General features: G+C 37.0%; 2 protein-coding genes across 2 annotated transcripts; one reads left to right on the plus strand and one right to left on the minus strand.

Moving 5' to 3' along the window:
- Positions 1 to 1,152: 1,152 nt before the first annotated feature.
- On the minus strand, positions 1,153 to 13,720 carry si:ch211-212k18.7 (macrosialin). The gene is made up of 6 exons (XM_040140535.1): positions 13,610 to 13,720; positions 11,544 to 11,977; positions 10,991 to 11,110; positions 6,851 to 6,920; positions 6,297 to 6,467; positions 1,153 to 4,783 (listed from the first exon to the last, which is right to left on the minus strand). Exons 1-6 carry the CDS (start codon positions 13,656 to 13,658, stop codon positions 4,644 to 4,646), a joined length of 984 nt encoding a protein of 327 aa, XP_039996469.1. The 5' UTR covers positions 13,659 to 13,720; the 3' UTR covers positions 1,153 to 4,643.
- Positions 13,721 to 17,567: 3,847 nt separating this feature from the next.
- ing2 (inhibitor of growth family, member 2) lies at positions 17,568 to 20,931 on the plus strand. Its single transcript, XM_040140536.1, has 2 exons — positions 17,568 to 17,859; positions 19,551 to 20,931. Exons 1-2 carry the CDS (start codon positions 17,715 to 17,717, stop codon positions 20,249 to 20,251), a joined length of 846 nt encoding a protein of 281 aa, XP_039996470.1. The 5' UTR covers positions 17,568 to 17,714; the 3' UTR covers positions 20,252 to 20,931.
- The last annotated feature ends 519 nt before the right edge of the window (positions 20,932 to 21,450 follow it).

A 21,450-nucleotide genomic window follows, 5' to 3' on the forward strand; every position in this document is an offset into this window, starting at 1 on the left:
ACAAACCAACCAACCAACCAACAAACGGGTGAATACACAACATATTTTATTCAAGCTAGCAATTAGCAGTTGTTCCCAGGCTTGGGGTGGCCACACCTCAAGTCGACCCAAGATCAGTGTGAGGGGTCCCGAGATGATTACAAGAATAACAAAGCTAAAAAAAAATCGGTTCCACAAAACTGTTTCTTTCTGACCATTTTCCCTATTTTTCTTCTAAAATACTGTATTTTACCTCCTCAGGCTATTCTTGTTTCATTCTTCAAATGAAACAATCTGGGTGAATCATGTCCAAACTGAGGCCATAACCTGCTGCAGCCGATAATGATGGGTCACACTGCCCCATTTAAGGGGTCGCAAAACAAGCTGGGAACTACTGAAACAGGATGATGTGGGTCATTGTACAGTTCTATAGAGTGACGACATTAGGTGTCCTTATTCGGTTATTATTATTAGGAGGTATATTGTTTTAGATCTGGCTCTCGGTTACATAAACTCTGATTGTTCCTCTATCACAGATAGATCCGTCTGATGAAAGACCTGTGTGCGCAAGCTGAACTAAAGTCATGTGAGTGCAGATCACCTTCCTAAAATTTTGTGACTTTTATATTAGCATGTAAGATTTGACCCTGACTTTAGACTTAGAGAACACAAAGGTTTCATTTAGTTAAATAAAACTAAATTTGACTTAAAATGGAATTAGGTAAGGAAAACAGACATTACACACTAAGAATTACACATTGAGGACTATAACTGAGATTCGATTAACATGAACGTACAGGAAAGAAGGTACAAAATACATGGAGTGTAAAAAATTAAAATATTCCAAGCCAAATTGTTTTTTTTAATCACTATTTTTATTTGTTTTATGTATAGGGTAATTCTTTGAGAGATGCAGGGGTGGGGAAAGGGATTTTTTTGACGCTGACATTGTGTTTTTCTTTACTTCCTTTGGGAAGTAATTATTGTCTTGAATATCTGTACCTATTAAATAAAGACTATATAGAATAATAACACAATTAACTTCAGTAACTTTAGTAAAAGTATCACAAATAAAAGTGCACATAATGCAGAATGGCCTCATTTCAGTGTTAATAAAAAAAATATCACTGGCACATTCAATGTATAGAAAGCAGCAGATCAAAGACACACACCTAAAGAATATATCAATCTTTATTGACACAGGAAGTTAACAACAGGTAAAAGTGCTCAGACAGTGGGGATAGCTTTACATACAGAAAGGTCCCTCATTTCTGTTCACTTCCGAACGTCACAGTATCACCTGATGGATGGACGAACTCCAACTGCACTACACGACACCTACTGTACTCTTTAAAACTGCTGCAGAAGCTGACAGTACCGGAGGAACGTTTACACCATTAGAGATTGTTAATGATTGATTCCAGTCAGTCACTTCCAGACAGTCTACCCATCATGCCATCATTTATTACATTAACGAAGGCACTATGAGTATTCGTTAAAGGTCGAAAAGTCTAGCCTACCTCTCAGAGACTTTTCAGAGCACTTAAAGAGCCAGTTCACCACAAATAATAAATATTTTCATTTCCCTCCTCTGGTGTCTAACTATGCAGATAGTTTTGTTTTTATTTGTTCAGCTTTTGGGAGATCTGCCTCTGAGTTCTCAGTATCCACAATAAAACAATGGAGGTGAATATTGCTTATGTCACTGAAAAATTACATTTGAAAAACTCTTCACCAGGTTGTTTCTCCTGAAACAATATCCTGGTTACTCAGATAATTTACAGACAGGCCTGACAACAGTTTTCACCAGAACTACTTTCTCATGGATAAAGTAGTCCCTATAAAAACTGTTGACAGCTATGTCTGTGCATTATACTAAGTAATCAAGACATGGTTTCTGGAAATAAAAGCTACTATTCATTTTTTTTGGATGACATTTTTCAATGCTTTGAGGAGCACAAAAAAAATTTCATTCACCTCTGTTGTATTAACGGCAGATGTTTCAGAAGCTGACGTCATAAAATGGAAACCACCTGCATGGTTAGATACCACTAGAGCTAGTTGAGACAATAAGTCTCTCTGTAATTTGGATGAACTGACACTTTGACTCCATATTCATTTTGTTTATTTTTACTTGTGTGCTCAATTTGTGATTCTTTCATTTTCGTCTGGTACATGAATGCTGCATAATATCTAAGGTTCGAAGTTTATTCTTGACCTTGGAAACAGCAGTTGAGAAAATGATCTCACCACAGGGTTTGTTTAGTGGCTGTTGCTGACCTTTCAATCCTACCTCAGTTTGCTCAGTTGTCACTGTAACGTAGATATTCTACTTTGTGATTTCTATGAGAATTTTAAGAGTTTGCCGCCTTTTAGGCTGATGAAGATCAAGCGATATGATTGACAGCCACTAAATGGACATTGTGGTGAGACTGTTAACAAAAATATCTGTTTTGCAATGACCACTCAGTTGGAATTAAGCACAATACAATCAATCTTTTGGTGTCAGTTTTGCATGTTTAAAGGAATAGTTCAACATTTTGGCAAACAGCTAATTTGCTTTCTTGTTGAGAGTTAGATTAGAAGATCGATACCACTCTCATATCTGTCAATGATACGATATATGCAGCTGGAGCTGGGAGACAGTTAGCGTAGCTTAGCATAAAGACTGGAAACAAGGAGAAACAGCTGCAAAGAAAAAGAAAAGAATAAGCATATTTCCCAAAATGTCAAAGTATTCCTTTAGGGCAGTAAAACATATCAGAGTAGACTTGGTGGGGAAGGAGAGATGGACTCTCGAGATGTGATAAATGTAAAACCCTTTAAAAGATCTAATCAGGATCAGACTGACCCACATGGTCAGTTAGTCTGATGCTGTGTTTTTATAGAAATCTACGCATTTCTATAAAAGCACAGTACCGCTGCATATAGTATTAAGAAGTCAAAGGTAATCAGTTGGAACAGCAATCAGTGCAATTAATGTTGATGAAGTAGAAATAATCCCTTAAAAACATCCTTTTAATTTTCCCCTTTGGGTTGATTAATAATGCAAACATACTGTATAATGACCTGTAATGTTAGTGGTTGGATAACTTCCCTTCTTTTAAAAATAAAATCCCTGGATGACAGAATACACAAGATTTGAGTCTTTAAAAAACAGAAGAATAACAAAAACATTTGACACAATGAAGGAAAATTTTAACTGTATTTGTGGGGAAAAGATGTATATTATTTATGTAGAACAGGTGGTGATTTCTGACTTCATTTTATTTTACGTCATGATTCCACTGGTCAGTGAGAGTATAATGTGGGGTTAGACTCATAAAAGGAACCATTATTAGCCTCTTGTCAAAAATTGAATATAAAATTACATCATTATCACAGCACTGACCGCTAATACTCTGGGTGTCTATTGTAAAAAACATGAACCTGAACTGATTATGATGACACATTTTGGTCAGTTTTTACACACGTATGCATAATGTCAGTTTGAATACATGTGTCATTATTAGTATCATCACTTTTAGTGTCCACCCTGATGAGAGTAACATTCTGGGGTTGAATTCTTGTAACTTTGTGTCATCCTCTCGCATAAAAATTCTCATAGAGTATAAAAATTGGCTACTGGCATGTTGAATTTAGAAAATTTTGTTTTTTATTGGCTTTTGAAATCCCATATGTATGGACTCTGCAGTGTGCCATTGGAATAATAATACAAATGCTATCGATGAATTAAATTGGTATTGAAATGATGCATTATTAAACTCAAAGTAAAAAAACATATCTATCTTTAAATTTTACAATTAATAATTCTGTTTCCTTGTTGTGTCTTTAAATAATGAATTACTAACCGAGTTTTAAAATGAAATTACAAATTAATTGTGGTTTTTAAATTTTACTTTTTGCTATTCCATTTACTTACATGTCTGCCTATCATATCAATTAATTAATTTTGTGTTTTAGTGCTTTAATTCAGTCTAAAGCTGTTTAAGCTGTGTGTCAACTGGGAGTAAAATCTAAAGTCCAAGGCCAAAGCTCCGTCTGCTGCTCTGTGGGTTGGACTTTGGATTTAGGTGACACACTGCTTAAAAATCCTTAAATTAAATAGAGAAGCATTGTTTCATCGATCACAACTCTAAATGTTAAAGCAGAAAATTAATGAGGTGTGAAATGGAATTTGAAATACACATAAATAAGTAAATGGGATAAGTGAAATTTAAATGCCTTTTAAAAATGTATTTTTTGATTCCAATTTAAAATTCGATTTCAGCATTAAGAGTCAGAACAGAAGGACTAATCAAGAAATTTAATGATCTCAAAATTTATTTTTTCTTTGAACTCGTCAATACAACTTTTAAGTGCTACTTTTACTAATCAATTTATCGCGTTTTTTTTTTTTTTTTTTTAAATTAATCAGTTTATTTATTGATTACACTGAAGAACTTTAAAAAGTGGCTAGCTCCAGCGTCCATACTACGGAACCTCCAGATAAAACTGTTCATAACAGTAAATAAGGTAAACCAAGACATAAAAGGACAGAAAAGGTTAGGCTTTTTTGGAAGTGATCTTTAGCCCCTGAGAAAGAGCATCACAGCCTCACAGACTTTGGTTTATAATGGGAGTGACCACTACTTGATCTCTTATAACCCACCGACCGGCCCACCTCACAGAGTCTGGTAGCCACCGGTCCTCCTCCTGCGGCTCAGCAGGTAAGCCACCACTACAATAACAATGAGCACCAGCAATGTCACTCCTACTCCAATGGCAACGCGGTAATCAGGCTGGTCAGCAGGACAGTAGTCAGCTGGAAAACACAAAACACAACATATATAAAACAATATATTATTTGTTTAATGTGACCAATTTTGTAGGGACTAATAAGATGTCAAATATCAGTGAATGAATGAAGACAATGATCAATCTAATAGTTCGGTTTGAAATTTAATTTTTATGTTTAAGTTACACATTGTCTGACAATTTGAAAATGATTAATGAATTAACTCAAAAATAAAAAGGCTACCTACCACAGTCCTTTAAAGTAGCTGTAATGAAACCTCGTCTTAAAAAGTCTACTCTTGATCCAGGTGTTTTACCCAAATATAGACCCATGGCTAACATTTCCTTTCTCTCTAAGATCCTTGAGAAAGCTGTAGCCAACCAGCTGTCAGACTAGTCCTATTCTCAGATCAATTTCAGTATGTGCACGCTAACGATAAATCCTCCATATATTTAAAAGTTAGTCACGGAGTTCCACAAGGTTCTGTGCTTGGAACAGTTCTATTCACCCTATATATCCTTCCTTTAGGCAATAGTAATAGGAAACACTCCATAATCTTCCATTGTCATGCAGATTATACCCACTGTCAATGAATTGTACTTGTCAATGAATCAGTTGGCTTAACGTCAAGCATGATTTAGGGGCATAAAGACCTGGATGACCAGCAGCGTTCTGCTGTTAACCTCAGACAAAACTCAAGTTATTATACTTGGTCCCCGACAAATAAGAAATACATTATCTAATGATAAAGTTACTCTAGATGGCATTAACCACTGTTAGGAATCTCAGAGTTCTCTGTGATCAGAGTATGTCCTTTAACTTCATTTGAAGGAATTAAAACAATTTGTTGCACTGTGATATCAGTTCAGAATCTCAAACCCATGCTGCTTTGCAATCAATCAGGCAACTGAATGTATTTTATATGCTGCGTTGTGGTTAGTGTTGTATGCTCTGGTGGTTCTGCTCTAATTAGCTGTTGCTTATCAGTCATGTAATAGGTCTAGTCTTGTACATGATGTTCTCCTCTTGTCTTTTCCGCTATTCTTCTGTTTTTTTTTCTTCAGTGATCAAGAAAAAAAAATTAGAAATCGTTCATGTTGAAAAATGTATTCACGTACTGTACACAAGTACTAATTTGAAGTACTTTACTTGAGCGTTTCTATTTTTTTTTAATTTTAAACTTCTCCACTGCATATTGTATATTGTCCTTTTTTAAAATTACAATTGCAATACAAGTACTTTATGCTACTGTTTAATTTATAAGACATAACATATATATTATGACACGCGTAGCCATTGTGCATAACAAGTACTTTAACTTTTTGTACTTTAAATTCATTTTTCTGATGAAACTTCTGTGCTTTTACTGAATACAGAACCTCTATTAGTACTTACATGTGGTATTGCATAAAATTGTATAAGGAGTACCTCTTTCTTTCATAAATGGATCAAACAATGTATTTAATGGATGGTTATTAATGAGAAGCTCGCATTTAGCCAAAAATGCTCCTTGATAATTTTTCTTCATGAGGACACTTACAAAAGCCAAAGTCGTTCTTTGTTAGATTGAAGGCCTGCATCCTGTCTTTAATGACATCCAGGTACAGTCCATTCCCCATGTACAGTGATTCACTCTTGCATGAGTAGCAGTGTCCAACCCTTGCAGCGAAGAGATGCACGGACTTGTTGTTGGCAGTGTAATTTTCTTTAGCTGCAACAGTCAAACATAGCAATGCTCATTTTCTTATGATGATTGCCATAAAAACAAATGCTGATGATCAGATAGGGAACCAAACTTGTTAGACTGCATTGTACTGAGAGCAGGTTGATTATTACCAGCATCACATGCTTAACAGTAATTCTCCTGATGATGTCTATACATAGTTAAACAGACACAACACAAACAAGGAAGTTGCTTACTCTTTAATGCTTCTTGTCTATGCTAATATTTGCGATTCTTGCACAACACCCACCTGCAGCTGCATATCAGTGCACATGCAGTGACCCAATTACAAGAGTCTAAAATTTATTCAGTAAAATGGCAGTAAATCATATGTAAAGACTGGAATAAAAACTTGAGTATTCTCAACTTACCTCCTTTACTGAAGGAGTAGAAGAGGTCGAAAGACAGAGTATTAACGTAGACAGTATTTTTAGCAGTGTCCTGAGGAAATATAAGACAATAAAACAGGTTTTTACACGCTTGTTGTCCAGTGGTACTGGGTAGTCAGAGTGCTCTATGCAGCTTTTTAAATCCTTACTGTAATTAAATGGGAGGTTTCGATTTTAATTTAGATGAACAGACAAGACCATGATTGAGAATGTTGGCAGACTATTATCTTCTATGCTGCTTGTTACATCGAGTGCCAGCGTGTTGAATGTGATGGGAAATTTGCTGGATTTCTTTACAGCACAAAAAAGACAGACATAGCTGTTTTTTCAGCATGTATTCCTCTGAACTTTGAGGCTACTGAGCAATAGAGACAGAATCTGTCTGGTCGGTTCAACTAAATATCACTGTTTTGTTATTAACCTTATACATTCGCCCTCATTTTACTAGCAATCTGCCTACATTAAAAAAACAAAAACAAATACAGACTGATTGTTGACTGAGCTTTGCAATGAATTTCGTCATACATTTTTCAATGATTTATTACATTTTTGAACTGCTGGATTGTTTTGAAGGTATGTAAACACCACACTTCCAAGGATTCATTTGTATATTCTGCCATGCATTGTACCTGAATTATTTTTATGACATGCCGTTCTTTTTAAAAATAACCACAATGACCAAAAGGACAAAGGTCTAATATGTTGAAACCTAGAATTACATTATGTAACTTTTCAGTAGTAGCAGTTCATGAACCTTCTACATATTGCTAGCTTTCAGCCAACAGGACAGTGAGTGCTAAAAAGTTACTGTTGCTGCCCGATCCGTGCTGGAAGCCTGATTTGTTCTATGCATGTGTGAAAATGTGGCTAAATCCTGTCATTGCTATCATTTTATGGCACTGTTGAAAAATGTGTCTTCTCTTCACCTGATATCATAGATTATTTTGCCTTATACCATCAACTGCAAGAATACGTCTTTAAAAGGAAAACTGCCTCCAACGTTGATCGCACAGACTGAGTAAAACTAAAACGGGCATCTTCACCTGTCATCCTTAAAAGGTAACTACAAGTAGATTTTAAAAAGAAGCAAAGAAAAGTCAAAGTAACACTAGTTACCCGGAAATGCCTGAGTTAGTAAAACAATAATTGTTAAATATTTTATGTGTAAGTCCATAAAATCCTCAAAAAGAACTTAGTTTACAAAGTATTACATATGGAGGTTTAAAAGCACTGGGAATTTCTGGTTATTAACAATTTCGGTCATGTGTTAAATACACAAATGCAATTAGCTGGAAATATAATGCTGTCCAACAGCATTTAAAAGTTAACTGTACTTGAGTAAGAGAATTTTACTTTCTCAGCCTTTTTCTTTTTTTCCCCCTCTTAAAACAGACAAAAGATTCTTCTCCACTGGCCCCAGCAGGCAGAACATGAGGTAGTTGTGCTGTCAGAGGAAGAGAAGAGATCTGTTCTGACAGAGAGCTTCTTTCTGTATATATTCATGGTGCAACCTATATGCTGTATCTTTTCTTGTCGATAGCCCGTGTACATATCCAGATCCTGGTGATTATATTTTCATCTTATTGTATACATAGGGTCTATGTATGTTCTTTCATTCTTGACACATGAACCACATGAAATTTGTTTTATAGTTGTATTTGGCAAAAATGAAGGATTGTTTTTGTGATAGGTTCCAAAAATGATTCATTTATTTTCATTGTACTTGTACAACTCTACATGACACATGTAGAGGTGTCATGAGGTTTTCTTTCATCTTCCTGTCAAGGTCAGTCTCTTCAGTTAACTCCTATGTGTGTGTGTGTGTGTGTGTGTGTGTGTGTGTGTGTGTGTGTGTGTGTGTGTGTGTGTGTGTGTGTGTGTGTGTGTGTGTTTTTCTTAAATTCAGAAAATTGTTAAGGAAAGCTTCAATTGAAGTAACACTTTATATTGATAAATGGAATATATTTCTAGAAATACATACTGATAAAATATGTTTAGTGTGACTTTTACAATACTAGCAATATGTAGTGGTCCACTTAAATTTGATACATTTAAAAAGTATCTTAGGTTCCAATTTATCACAATAAATATAAATTAATATAGGATACATTTTTCATAACTGAATGAATAATTAAGGTTATTTATTTTTTTTAAACAATTACTTTATTCAAGCAATGCAAGCTTTTTACCAGCTTTTTTTGTTAACTCATGACGAAATTAGCTTCATATATTACACATTCTTTACCAAAACAGAAAAAAAGTGTTTATTTAATAAGGAAACATGTAATCTTCTATTTCATTAGTGCCATATATTAGACATAATTTACACAAACAAGAAAAACATGTATTTATTTAATAGAAAAAAATTCATAACTAGTAAAAACAAAGATAACTATAATTATATTATATAAATTTATTTAGCTAGCTAGATAGTATTTGAGGTTTTACTTCTAATGTATCGACACATCTTTTTCAGGTGAACCTCTTTTCTAAACTGGTTCTTAAATATTCTGTCATTTATGGTGCTGAGAAGGTTAAGTTTCTGACTACTGGTTTAAAATTGATAAAATACCTGGAATAAGAATTAAACAAATCTTCAATCTTATATATTTTTTACAATAGCAAAGACCATTTTATTCAGCTATAAATACATTATCTGACACATAAATTGTAGTTCTTTAAATGTCTTAAAATATTTTTGAATATTTATAATTTTTGTACTTTAATACTTTTGAAAGCTAAACGTAAACAGTGTTACGTATTATAAGTTAAATAAAGGAGGCACTCAGTGAAACCAGAACCTCTGGGTTCTGTTACAGATGTATGAAAATCACATTGAAATTTGATATGATCAACATAATGAAATCGATCAACAGTACTGTGCAGCTTTTTTTGGTGTTTTTTTTCCTTTGATGCTAACAAATTAATCCTTGTGTTGTTAAGACAGAAAGGGTTTGAATTTTAATAGCAAGTGCTGTTATAAATACTTATCTTGGGACAGTAGGCCTCTGGAACACTCTAACTTTTTCAGAAACAAAAATGAAAGCAACCCTCAGTGAGAAACTGTATTGAGTTACAAAAGCTAGGGGATCAGTGGCTATGATGTCAGGGCTCTCTGTAGAGCTAAAATTTGAGGTTGCTTATCGCTCTTTCTAGGCTACTAAACCATCACTGATAGCTAGCTTACAAAAAATGTATCATTTTGATAAGTGATTAATCTTTTCTTATTTTTCAAGCAAAAAGGCCAAATATTCATTAGTGTCTGCTTTTCCATTGTGATGATTTTCTGATTTTCTCTGCTTTAAAAAAAAAATCATATTAAACTCAATTTCTTTGGCTTCTGGACTATTGGTCGGACAAATCAAGACGTGAAGAAGAAACTGTGAAGGGTGTTTTTTTCACAATTTCTGACATTTTGTACATTAAATGATTAATCAAGAAAAATAATCAGCAGATTAATGAATCATGACAACTATCATTTTTTGGAGCACTAGAGCAGATTTGAGACTGGATTTACATTGAGTAAAATACTATTCAATCCTAACCTTAGTTCACAAATCTTTCTTTTGTGGACCTTGGTTAATGCACCAGCTGGGGTTACTGGACATTTGCAAATATAATTAGTGTGAGATAAGGTTACCAAGCTGTGTTTGTTTATGCAATTATACCTGGGTTGTGTAGTTAGCTTTACAATGATACATTGACGTTAGGCTTCACCAAGCTCCCTTAACATTCACAACCAATTCATCTGGAGTGTCACTTAGAAAAACACTAAATGAATCACACAAGCTTTGCAGAGTGAGGCCTTGTGATGCAGTATCCTTGTCACATGTCACATGCTCTTAGAACAGGCCTGTCAACTACAGTTCCCTTTTTTAAAAGTTCTCTCTGATTCCAGTTCCTACATGAAGTTACTAGTCAAACAATTTGTTATTCATCAAAAGACTGAATGGGTTTATTCTGTCAGTGCTGCACTATTAAATTGCTTGAGACTTTAATTTAAATGCCAAATCCATTGAGTAGGTCAAAGATAAGGTATTGCAAAAACAAGGACTGACCTCGTTGCCTCCCCCATCAATAGCGTTCAACACTATATTGTCATATTTAGGAAATCAAAGTTACCTTGTTGAACATGAAACTGATGGAGCCCTCTTTGAAGGTAAGGGTAAGGTTGGCCGTGGTTGCATCACAACTTCCACCCACTTTGGTCAACATTGGCTGAACAATGAAGGTTCCATTGCTCTGAAAGATATAAACAGAGAAATCAGGCAGTTGGATGGCCACCTTTTATCAGAATGTCCCAGAGGTTACCATGGCATCTACAGTGTTTCTTTAGAGAAACAGTATTGTCACGTAGGATAAACAATTATGTTGTGACACACAGATGATGCACATTTAACCCTCTGCTGTCATCGAGCCCACCACAATGAGGAAATTAAATCTTGTGTGAAGGGATTTTCTCAATTCCTGAAAATAGGATGCTGACAATTGCATTGTTAAAAGCTGAGTCAGAGACTTGTGCAGAAAGTTCTATTCATGTTATCAAATTCCTAAATGGCTTAATAAAACCTTAAATAAAATTTTAAGATTAGAATATGCTACACAAAATTAGCTAGACCTTTGGCCTATCTTTGCTGGGGCTCTTGTTTTGTCTATTGTGACTAATGAAATGTACCTTTGGTGTTGCCAATTTGATCTGCAGTGCCATCTGAGCCTTCAGGCAAATCACGTTTCCTTCTTTCGTTATGGTATAGTTTCCTACAGTCAAGTTGGTGGAGGGAGTAGGTTCAGGAGGAGGTGGGGTTGTAGGCTTGGGGGTGGTAGTTGTAGGCTTGGGGGTGGTGGTTGTAGGCTTGGGGGTGGTGGTTGTAGGCTTGGGGGTTGTAGGCTTGGGGGTGGTGGTTGTAGGCTTGGGGGTGGTGGTTGTAGGCTTGGGGGTGGTGGTTGTAGGCTTGGGGGTGGTGGTTGTAGGCTTTGGGGTGGTGGTTGTAGGCTTTGGGGTGGTGGTTGTAGGCTTTGGAGTGGTGGCTGATGAGACGTTAAATTCCTCCGCAGGGGACAAGGTTGCAGAAGGTTTGGACCTCTTTTCATCTTCAGCCAATGACAGTGCTTCAGTCAAAAAGACAGGGAAGGAGAAACAAATCCATTTCAATATTCATACCCTCTAACTTAATAATCTTAAATTTAAAACTGTATTAATTGATTATTTTTGGCAACTTGACAGCACTGGAACAGACTCGACATCTGACAGAGTATCGGCTTAAATACAGTTGCTACGGTTAACAGGTTAGCGAGCAATTGCCTATTTACACATCAAACACACTTGGAGCAACATTATCATTAGTTTGGAGTTGTTTCCCCTGGTGAGTGTTAGTCCAGTTTTCTCCTTTTAGCTTTGTTTTGGTCTCCACCAACCAATGAGAAAAACACTTGCTTCTTTAGCTGCTAGATGTTCTTCACCAACAGGTCACGAACCTTGTCTGTCTGCTGTTTGGTGCTGGGCATGTAGTGTACAGTGGTTCCATTAAAGCTTTCTCACAGAAAACAGCTGCCTGCTGCTGCTGGAAATGTATCTGATTATATAATTTCTGGGCTGTTAAACCACACAATGAGCTAAAATAAGCTAAGAAAAACCATAGTGCTAAAGGTAACTGCACAGTTGGGTGATATTTTTCTGGGGGTTTGTAAATACAAGTGAACTATTTTATATTACAGAAAGTAATGTAATCCATTGTTTATGTAAAAGATACTGATAAGTACATATTTAATGTTGAGCTGTGAGTAGCTTAGCCCTTCAAACAAACATAGTGAAAAGATCAGTTTGACATAGTTTAATAGCTTGACTGCTTTTCATGCTGACGTCAGCTGCTATTGCCATATTTATCTCAGTACACAAGTCCGCAACACATTTATGACACTTTGCGATGTGTTTTCAGTACACAGCTTATCTGCAGGTTCAGGCAGTGGTCACTGAAACGTCCCATTTTAGGATTCAGATAGAACAGCTGACTGGTCTTTATACACAGATGGCTGACATTAAAAAGTGTTAGGTTACCACTCTCTTGTTACTGATTATGCTCAGCTTGAGCCAGGCAGATGGATGTGGGATTTTAAGCAGTAATAAATGAGTAAATACAAACCAAGGCCTGCAACCAGTGGTCGGCCTTAAGTAAACAACCACCCAAGTGAAAACAAATTAAGAATATTTCTCGTAAGGCATAATCCTTTAAAGGACAATATGATTTAACATCTATTTTGGAGTAATTTATTTGATTTAATCAAACTTAGATGAAATCAAATGCTTATGTTAACTTGTTTTCAACACTGAGTTTGGGCTTCAACACAAGTCGTAGATTCATTCTATCCTATTTAAAAAAAAACAAAAAACTGCCATGTTCTGCCAGCAGACATGTGACTTAGACCTGCAAACCTACAAAAAGACTGCGGAAATTTCTGTTCCCTAAACTATCCAGGAAGTCACGGTGAGGTCACATGAAAACATCTCATATCTCACTTACACACCGAATCAAAAAAACATACAAAGACTCTCTGTTACCCGCAGGTTGAAAGCGGCAATAAAATTATATTCCTAGTTCTGACATAAGTCACTACGTCAAGCAACAACATTCTGTCGTCTTATAAAACGTATTAATGTACTGGAGCAAAACTGGTTGTGTACAAAAAAATTATCGTACTAAAATGCGGAAAAAAACTCTGAATGTTTTTGGTTTTGTGTCTTACCTGAGACAACACAGCAGGCTACAAAAATAAACACAGCATTCCTTTTCATGGTGACAGGTGCTGACTGACTGACACTACCGGTCCTGCTGAACTCGCGACACTCGCTCAATGTTCAACAACAGCACCAAGTTTCCACTCTTAAACAGCCGCGTCAAGCTGACAAAGGCACCGAGAACGTGACCGGAAGAGTATGATTTCACATAAAAGCATTCCTAATTATCGAAAACTTTTATGTTTGGGACTTGAATTTTTTTATATACAGATTCATTACCCTATTTTAAGGGATTCTTATTCAATATTCAGGTATATAGGTTTTCCTGACATTTGCGGTAAATTAATGGATATATTCATAGCCTGTGATAGGGTTTGTAATGTATTTGCTGCATGGATAAATGGGTTATAAGGGCTAAGACACCTAAAATTGTACAAAATAAAATTACAATCCATTTTTTTTGCAAATTCATTCAAATTGTAAGTAACAAATTCAACTTTCTATATAGTTAAGGGTTTTAATGGGTTTTCTGCGTTGATTAAGGGGAATTAAAGGCATTATCCACCTTAAATTTACTAAACAACATTACAAGTACCCCTCATTTGGTACTTTAATGTTTTAATTAAAGAAGAAAAAGAGGTGGTGAGAGAGGAGGTGGTGAGAGAGGATAACCAAACTATCACCATAATCTGGAATAAGGTGTTATGAGTCATGTACAGTATATTAACGGGCACCGTGGCACGCTCTGGCGATTTTATTTTGAAAGTGCTAACCGGAAGCCTTGATTCTTTGGTGCTAATGATTCTTCTAAACTTTCAAACTGATATCAATACTGAGGAAACGAAACCGATGTGACAGCAGGGAGGGAACACATTGCCAAAAACTGGAGGGCAGGTCGCATGTTTTTTTTCCCCTTAGAGTAAAAACGAAAGCGGGGCCACACTAGCTTCGCTGCACACACACCAGAATTATCTTGTTGATTTGTTCATGTGTATTTTGCTCCTGTAATTGAGTGCTATATTTATCATAAACACACTGCAACTGCCTTTAAAACATATATGTTACTGGAAGTGGCTTTAGGCTTCCTTGTACAAGGCACTGAGAACATAAACTCCAAAGTGTCAGCAAAACAGCAAAAAGGAAATCCAACCTGGACAGGTCATTACATTACTGTCCTTAATCTCAGGCATTGCAGTACAAATAGCACCAGTATTAATAGGCCTGAAGCAGTATTAGCAAGGCTGGACTACCAACTGTGAAAATGGGCTACTGCTCTGGGACCCCAGATGTCCAGGGGTCCCAAAAGCCCCTGGTGTACTCCATATAATTTGCATCCAGATAACTTACAGTAGTGCTTTAAAGTTTGTGAACCCTTTTGAATTTTCTGTATTTCTGGATAAATATGACCTAAAACACAAGACTTTCACAAAATGTCTAAAAGTAGATAAAGAGAACCCAGAAATATTATACTTTATACTCATTTATTTAGGAAAATTATCCAATATTAAATATTTGTGAGTGGTAAAAGTAGTCGGACTTCTAGGAATAGCAGTGAATGTGAAGGCTAAATTAGAGCCAGGTGTTTTCAGTCAATGGGATATTGCTGTCCATCTGCAGTTTGTGCAAAATCGTGTAGACAGGCAAGAGGGCTACTGGAAAAATGTATTGTGGATGGATGAAACCAAAATAGAATTTTTTTTTTTTTGGTTTAAGCGTGAAGTGTTGTGTTTGCAGAATGGAAGACACGACATTCCAGCATAAGAACTTCATCCCATCTGTGAAAAATGGTGGTGGTAGAATCATGGTTTGGGCCTGTTTTGCTGCGTCTGGGCCAGGATGGCTTTCCATCATTGATGGAACAATAAATTCTGAATTATACCAGCCAATTCTAAAGGAAAATGTCAGGACATCTGTCCATGAACTTAATCTCAAGAGAACGTGGGTCATGCAGCAAGACTATGACCCTAAACATACAAATTGTTCTACCAAAGAATGGTTTAAGAAGAATATAGTTAATGTTTTGAAATGGCCAAGTCAAAGTCCCAACCTTAATCCTATCAAAATGCTGTGCAAGGACCTGCAGCAAACAGTTAATGTGAAGAAACCCACCAACATCCCAGAGCTGAAGTTGTTCTGTACAGAGGAATGGGCAAAAATTCCTCCAAGGCAAAGTGCAGGACTGATCAACAGTTACCGGAAACGTTTAAACGAAATATTGGGTAATTTTCCTCAATAAATGACCAAGTATAATATTTCTGTCTCATTTCTTTAATTGGGTTCTCTTTATCTACTTTTAGGACTTGTGTGAAATCTGATTATGTTTTAGGTCATATTTCTGCAGAAATAAAGAAAATTCTAAAAGGTTCACAAGCTTTAGAGCAACACTGTAATTAACTGCAAATTACCTAGAAATGTGCACCAGTGGTGTTGGCAGTAAACTGCTATACATGTAATAATGGTAATATGATTAGTTTTAATGTTGCTGTTACTGTTATCAGTAGACAGAACACTGAGGAGATTTCCTGACTTGATGTGATACAGAAAGAAGAAATTAGTCATTACCCAAACTCTCTATCTCTCAAACACACACACACACACACACTTGTATTTCTATCCTTGTGAGGACACTCATTGAAATAATGCATTCCCTAGCTCCTTACCCTAATATCAACCATCACAACTAAAGGCGGACGTTTCCCAAAATGTCCTCACTCCATTAGGGCTATAACTCAGACTTGTACACACGCAAGAGGGGGGTTCCCAGTGACATTATGAACTTGTCTAACATAAGCAGCCTAAAGAACGAACCTGTGCACTGTCATAGGAGTCCTTTTTTCTCACCTCCATCCAAATAGGTGCCCTATCACGTTCCTGGTTGCTTTTTTTATCGTATTATTTAGTTGCATTTACAACCACTTTGCAAAAAAATGAAGTTACAACTACTCTCACAAAAACAGCCTGAAATTACTGAGGACAAAGTGGAACCAGGAAAACTATTATTATTATTGTTGTTATTGAATTTTAATAATTATCAGAACTACGTCACAAAACTCATCTCAGCAGGCGATCTGAGTATGAATGAACTGTGCATCTAATACAAATTTTAAAGAGGCACTTCTACATATTTACATGTCAACGTCAGTTTACTAGTCTTTTACTACAATTTTCTACAGTCTGAGAAAAATAAATAGCCCCTGGTGTTATGTTAAATTTGGCTTATCAAACATGGCATGGAGTATCTAACGAAAGGCAATATGTACTTGCATTGTGAGAAGGCTTTTTGGAGCTTGACCCAGCCTTTGCTGCTTTGATTTTTACCATAAAAAATTGCTAGAATACTCCCCAAGACATATATGAAATAAAATATGAAGACATATGGAGAATTTACTGGTCTTATATTTTTACTTTAAGGCCAAATTCTTTTTCAAAATGTAGACAAAATGGCAGCAAAACAACAAAAAAATTCAAAGATTCCTTCAGAGAGGATTGGATCCTTCAGCTGCTCCTAACGGTAACTCTAAGTAATTATGTTTGGATGTTAAAGGCCGTGGACATTAACAGTGTATGTAAAAATTACAGAAAAACAGGTTTATATTTTGAATTCTGACTGGCCACAAAACACAAAGATGCTGATTGAAATCAGTACGTACACTCTTCATGATATATGTGAATGAATGTCACATTCATATGGTCAAAATATTACTAATTGGGTCTTTAATTTTGCTGCTGCTCTGCTCTGATATGATATGAAACAAGAGCATCAAAACAAAAGGTCAAATTTGGTCTCCTTCTGAACTACGGCAGCACCGTGTTTTCAGTTTCCCCATTGGTTTAATTTCCCGGGAAAATGTTATGATAATTGGGTCACTCTCTACCAATCCCAATGCTGCAAATCCACCTGGCCCCGCCTTCGATGACGACAGATGATAGGAAACTGTACAATACCATAAAAGGAAAATACTCCCGCATGCGCAGTGGTTTGAGTTTTGTTTGAAGTGAACTGCTGCCTGGAACTGCCCTACAAGCTGCAAAGTCGCCAAGCATTTGATTTTAACTGTATATTTTTCACATTTCCTCCATATTCTTTTAGTGCCTCTATGCATCGTAGAGACGATGTTAGGCCATCACTATCCAAATGCCGAAAAGTCGCAACAACTGGTCAACTATGTGGAGGATTATCTGGAATGTGTGGAGTCCCTACCTTTGGACATACAAAGAAATGTTTCCCTGCTTCGCGAAATTGATGCAAAGTATCAAGGTATTGTGTGTAAACGTTTTTATCAATGATTACAAATGCGTGTATAAAACTGGCAAACATTAACGGCAGTGTAAGAGGATGGGCTGCAATGGTGGAGCAGACGCGAGGCTTGTGTTCCCATTTTGCAAAAACCGAGCGCCCCTTGTTCGTATCTACTTCGATAAACAGTTATGTGTCCGGGTAAAATGTGAGAAATTATACTGATGAGCCAACTGTTAAATAAACAAGTCAGCCAATCGACAGCTAGCATAGCCCGGGTACGTCCTGTTTTGTGTGTGACACCAAACTCATTGAGAAAATTCTGCAATTTGATATTTCCTTCTCTCAGCAAACGTACATATACATTGTGACCGAATACAGATCTGTTATGAATACTCGGTGTCCACTGGCAAATTCGGCGTTGATATAATCCAAAAACTCGCAATATGTAATATTAAAATCTCAACTTTTTCAATAGGTTCACACTACACATTGCCGCCCACCACGGTGTTTCCGCGGAGGATAATTGTGCCAAATACCAGGGAAAACAATGAATAAACCTGGTCGTTTATTTGAAATAAACACTGCTTGGTGTATTTAACGTACGTCGAAGCCCACAACGTAGATAAAAGATGTATAGAAGACGGTAAATTGTGTTCATTGACGTATGAACGTTTGCCCAATGACCATGGTTAACACAACACTGCCGTTTTTCAATGTGAGCTGGTGTTACATTCGGCATACGAAAGAGCGCTGCTTAACAGTTCATTTTCGCCTTGTTGTGGGTGAGTTAGGTGCAATAATTAGCGGATGACAATTATTAGTGACTCTGGAGCCAAAGGTTTAGGTAGTTAGCATTGCAGACGATTGTTAACAAAAGCCTACAGTACAGGAAAACAATTCTCATTGTTGCTTTTTGTTGACGCAGGGTGAACAGCGGCGTAAAATAGCCTCCGTTCCCAAGAAGTTCCACGACACCAGCTAATAGATAATGACATACATCGCTTGAGTTAACACGACTTAATTTAAAATTATTTTTAAGCGAGATTACACGTCTTCGCAGACCAGTGCGATGTCTTCCCCACCACTCTGCTCCGTCGAGCGTGAACCGCAGAGCCGGATAGCTCCTAGTCTAGGCAACCCCCTTCAACATCGGACTGGCGTCATTTCCTGTAGGCAGGAATTCACTGCGGCTTAGTCTCCCCCTCCAGGCTCTGCTTCCAACATGTCCAACTTCAGTTTCACTTCAAAAAAAGTTTAAAATGTCTGCTCAAAACTTGAAGCCAGATACAGCATGGAGGAAATTCCAACTGGTCTCTAAAAAATGTATAAAAAAAATGTCAAGCATGGAGCCAATCTTGTGTAGTTTTCGTTCTCTTTATTCTCGCTATTCCTAGTCAGACACTCAGACATTATAACAAACATACTTCACTCACGTTTAATTTTTTTCAGATAACATTGTACATATTAATTGTGGGATTTTAATCAGTGTTGCATTTTAAAAAAAAAATTGAAAATGTTTTTTTTCATTTTGAAATGATGCTGTTAAAAAGTAACTAATTCTCATTCTCAATACAGTATGCATTTAGATTTTTAGCTTTTTTTTTTTTTTTTTACAAATAGCAAAAATCTAGGCAGCTTACACTGATAACAAAATGATCACACTTTATGCTCAGTTTGATTAATTTGTCTTTGTATTCTGTACTTTGCAGAGGTGCTGAAGGAAGTGGATGAAGTGTTTGAGAAGTACAAAGGTGAGCAGGATGCAGCTCAGAGAAAGCGCCTGCAGATCCAGCTGCAGCGGGCGCTCATTATCAGCCAGGAGCTGGGTGACGAGAAGATCCACGTAGTGACCCAGATGACAGAGCTGGTGGAGAATCGCTCCCGCCAGATGGACTCCCACTCCCTGTGCCTCCAGGAGCCCAGTGAGTCCGAGCGGCTCACCACAGAGAGGCGTTCCAGTATCCAAGACCCCCCAGCACCTGAGCGCACCTCGACCCGGCGCCCGCGGCGCCAGCGCAACAGCGAGAGCCGTGACTCCAGCCACGCGTCGGCCAACGGGTCTTTGGTGGACGACCCCTCGGAGGAGCTGTCCATCCCTCCTCCCCGGGAAAAGAAGTCCAAGTCTGCAAAGAAGAAGAAGCGCAAGTCCAAACAGGAACGGGATGCCTCGCCGGTCGAATTCGCCATCGACCCTAACGAGCCCACCTACTGTCTCTGTGAGCAGGTGTCTTATGGTGAGATGATTGGCTGCGACAATGACCAGTGCCCCATCGAGTGGTTCCACTTCTCCTGTGTGGGACTGACCTACAAGCCCAAGGGCAAGTGGTACTGCCCCAAATGCAGGGGGGACAACGAAAAGACCATGGACAAAAGCCTAGACAAGAACAGAAAAGACCGCCGGTCCAGGTAGTGCCCTTCATCTTGAAGATATCTTCTGCCTGAGGGTTAGGACTGTCGGTCGTAGTTGATAACAGTACTCGTGATGTTGTAAGAGCACAATCGAACACCATTTGTAGCAGCGCTTATTATTAATCAAGGACAAGTTGTGATTGAACTTGTGCTGTTACATAACTGATTGTTCCCACCGGCTATAACTGCACTGTAGTCTGTGTGGAGTCCAGCTGCTGAGAGAATCATCAGCTTAGAGCTGCCATAGTCCTCAAATGTTTTGCTTTTTGTGGGACTTTTATTTTTTATTTTGACTCATGAGGAAAAAAAATGAAAGCATTGTTTGGTTTACTATCCCTTTTCATTCTGGTCAAGGTCCTAATAAAAAATAAGTTATTCCTGCTAATGATCATTATTTTCTTCAGTTTTGTCCGGACAAACTCTTTCTCTTAATTTTTACTTTCTTAATTATACTCAATTATTTGAAATCTGCATCTGTCTTTATACAATAATGGCTTTTAGAGAATAACCTTCACATGTAATATGTTTACAAGAGATTGATATTTAATTGAGGAGATGATTGTTGATGGGACACTGGAATAGAACGTCATGTTTGTGGACTTTACGTTTTCACTGGTTCACTATCACTATTGTGTAAATTTCTTTTTATATTCATTAAAACAAACTATTGTCATTCAGTTATCAATTTTGTTTTCTTTGGTGTGAAGTCGGCAACAAGCTTTATCTACAGGCTGAAACCACCCAGTAAAGTCTGCTGTACCAATAGCCAACATTAATTTTCACAAAATATTAATTTTTTAATTTTTTAAGCAAAATTGGCAGCATTCCTCTGAGCTGGCAATGTTAGTCGCCAGTTGTTGGTCCAACACTGTAGCCAAAAGTGAAATATCTCCAACTATTCAATAAAATTGCTATGAAAGTATGAAGAGACATACACAAGCCTGATGATGACTCTTAATGACTGTGGTGATTCCCCTTTTCTTAACTCAAATTACCAATACAACTAAATGAATACATTCTCCAATGGTTTAACCAAGCTAAGTTTATTATATCCTGGGTGTGTTCACCCAGACTGTAGTGGTCTAGTTGAGTGCTTCATTAAAGTTAGCTTTTATATATAGGCTGGAGAAGTGATTGTACAAAAATAATTCGACATGTAATTCATGAATATTGCAGCTTTAATATGCTTTAATAACTTGC

The sequence above is a fragment of the Xiphias gladius genome, chromosome 12 (genome assembly GCF_016859285.1).
Source record: "Xiphias gladius isolate SHS-SW01 ecotype Sanya breed wild chromosome 12, ASM1685928v1, whole genome shotgun sequence".
NCBI lineage: Eukaryota > Metazoa > Chordata > Actinopteri > Istiophoriformes > Xiphiidae > Xiphias > Xiphias gladius.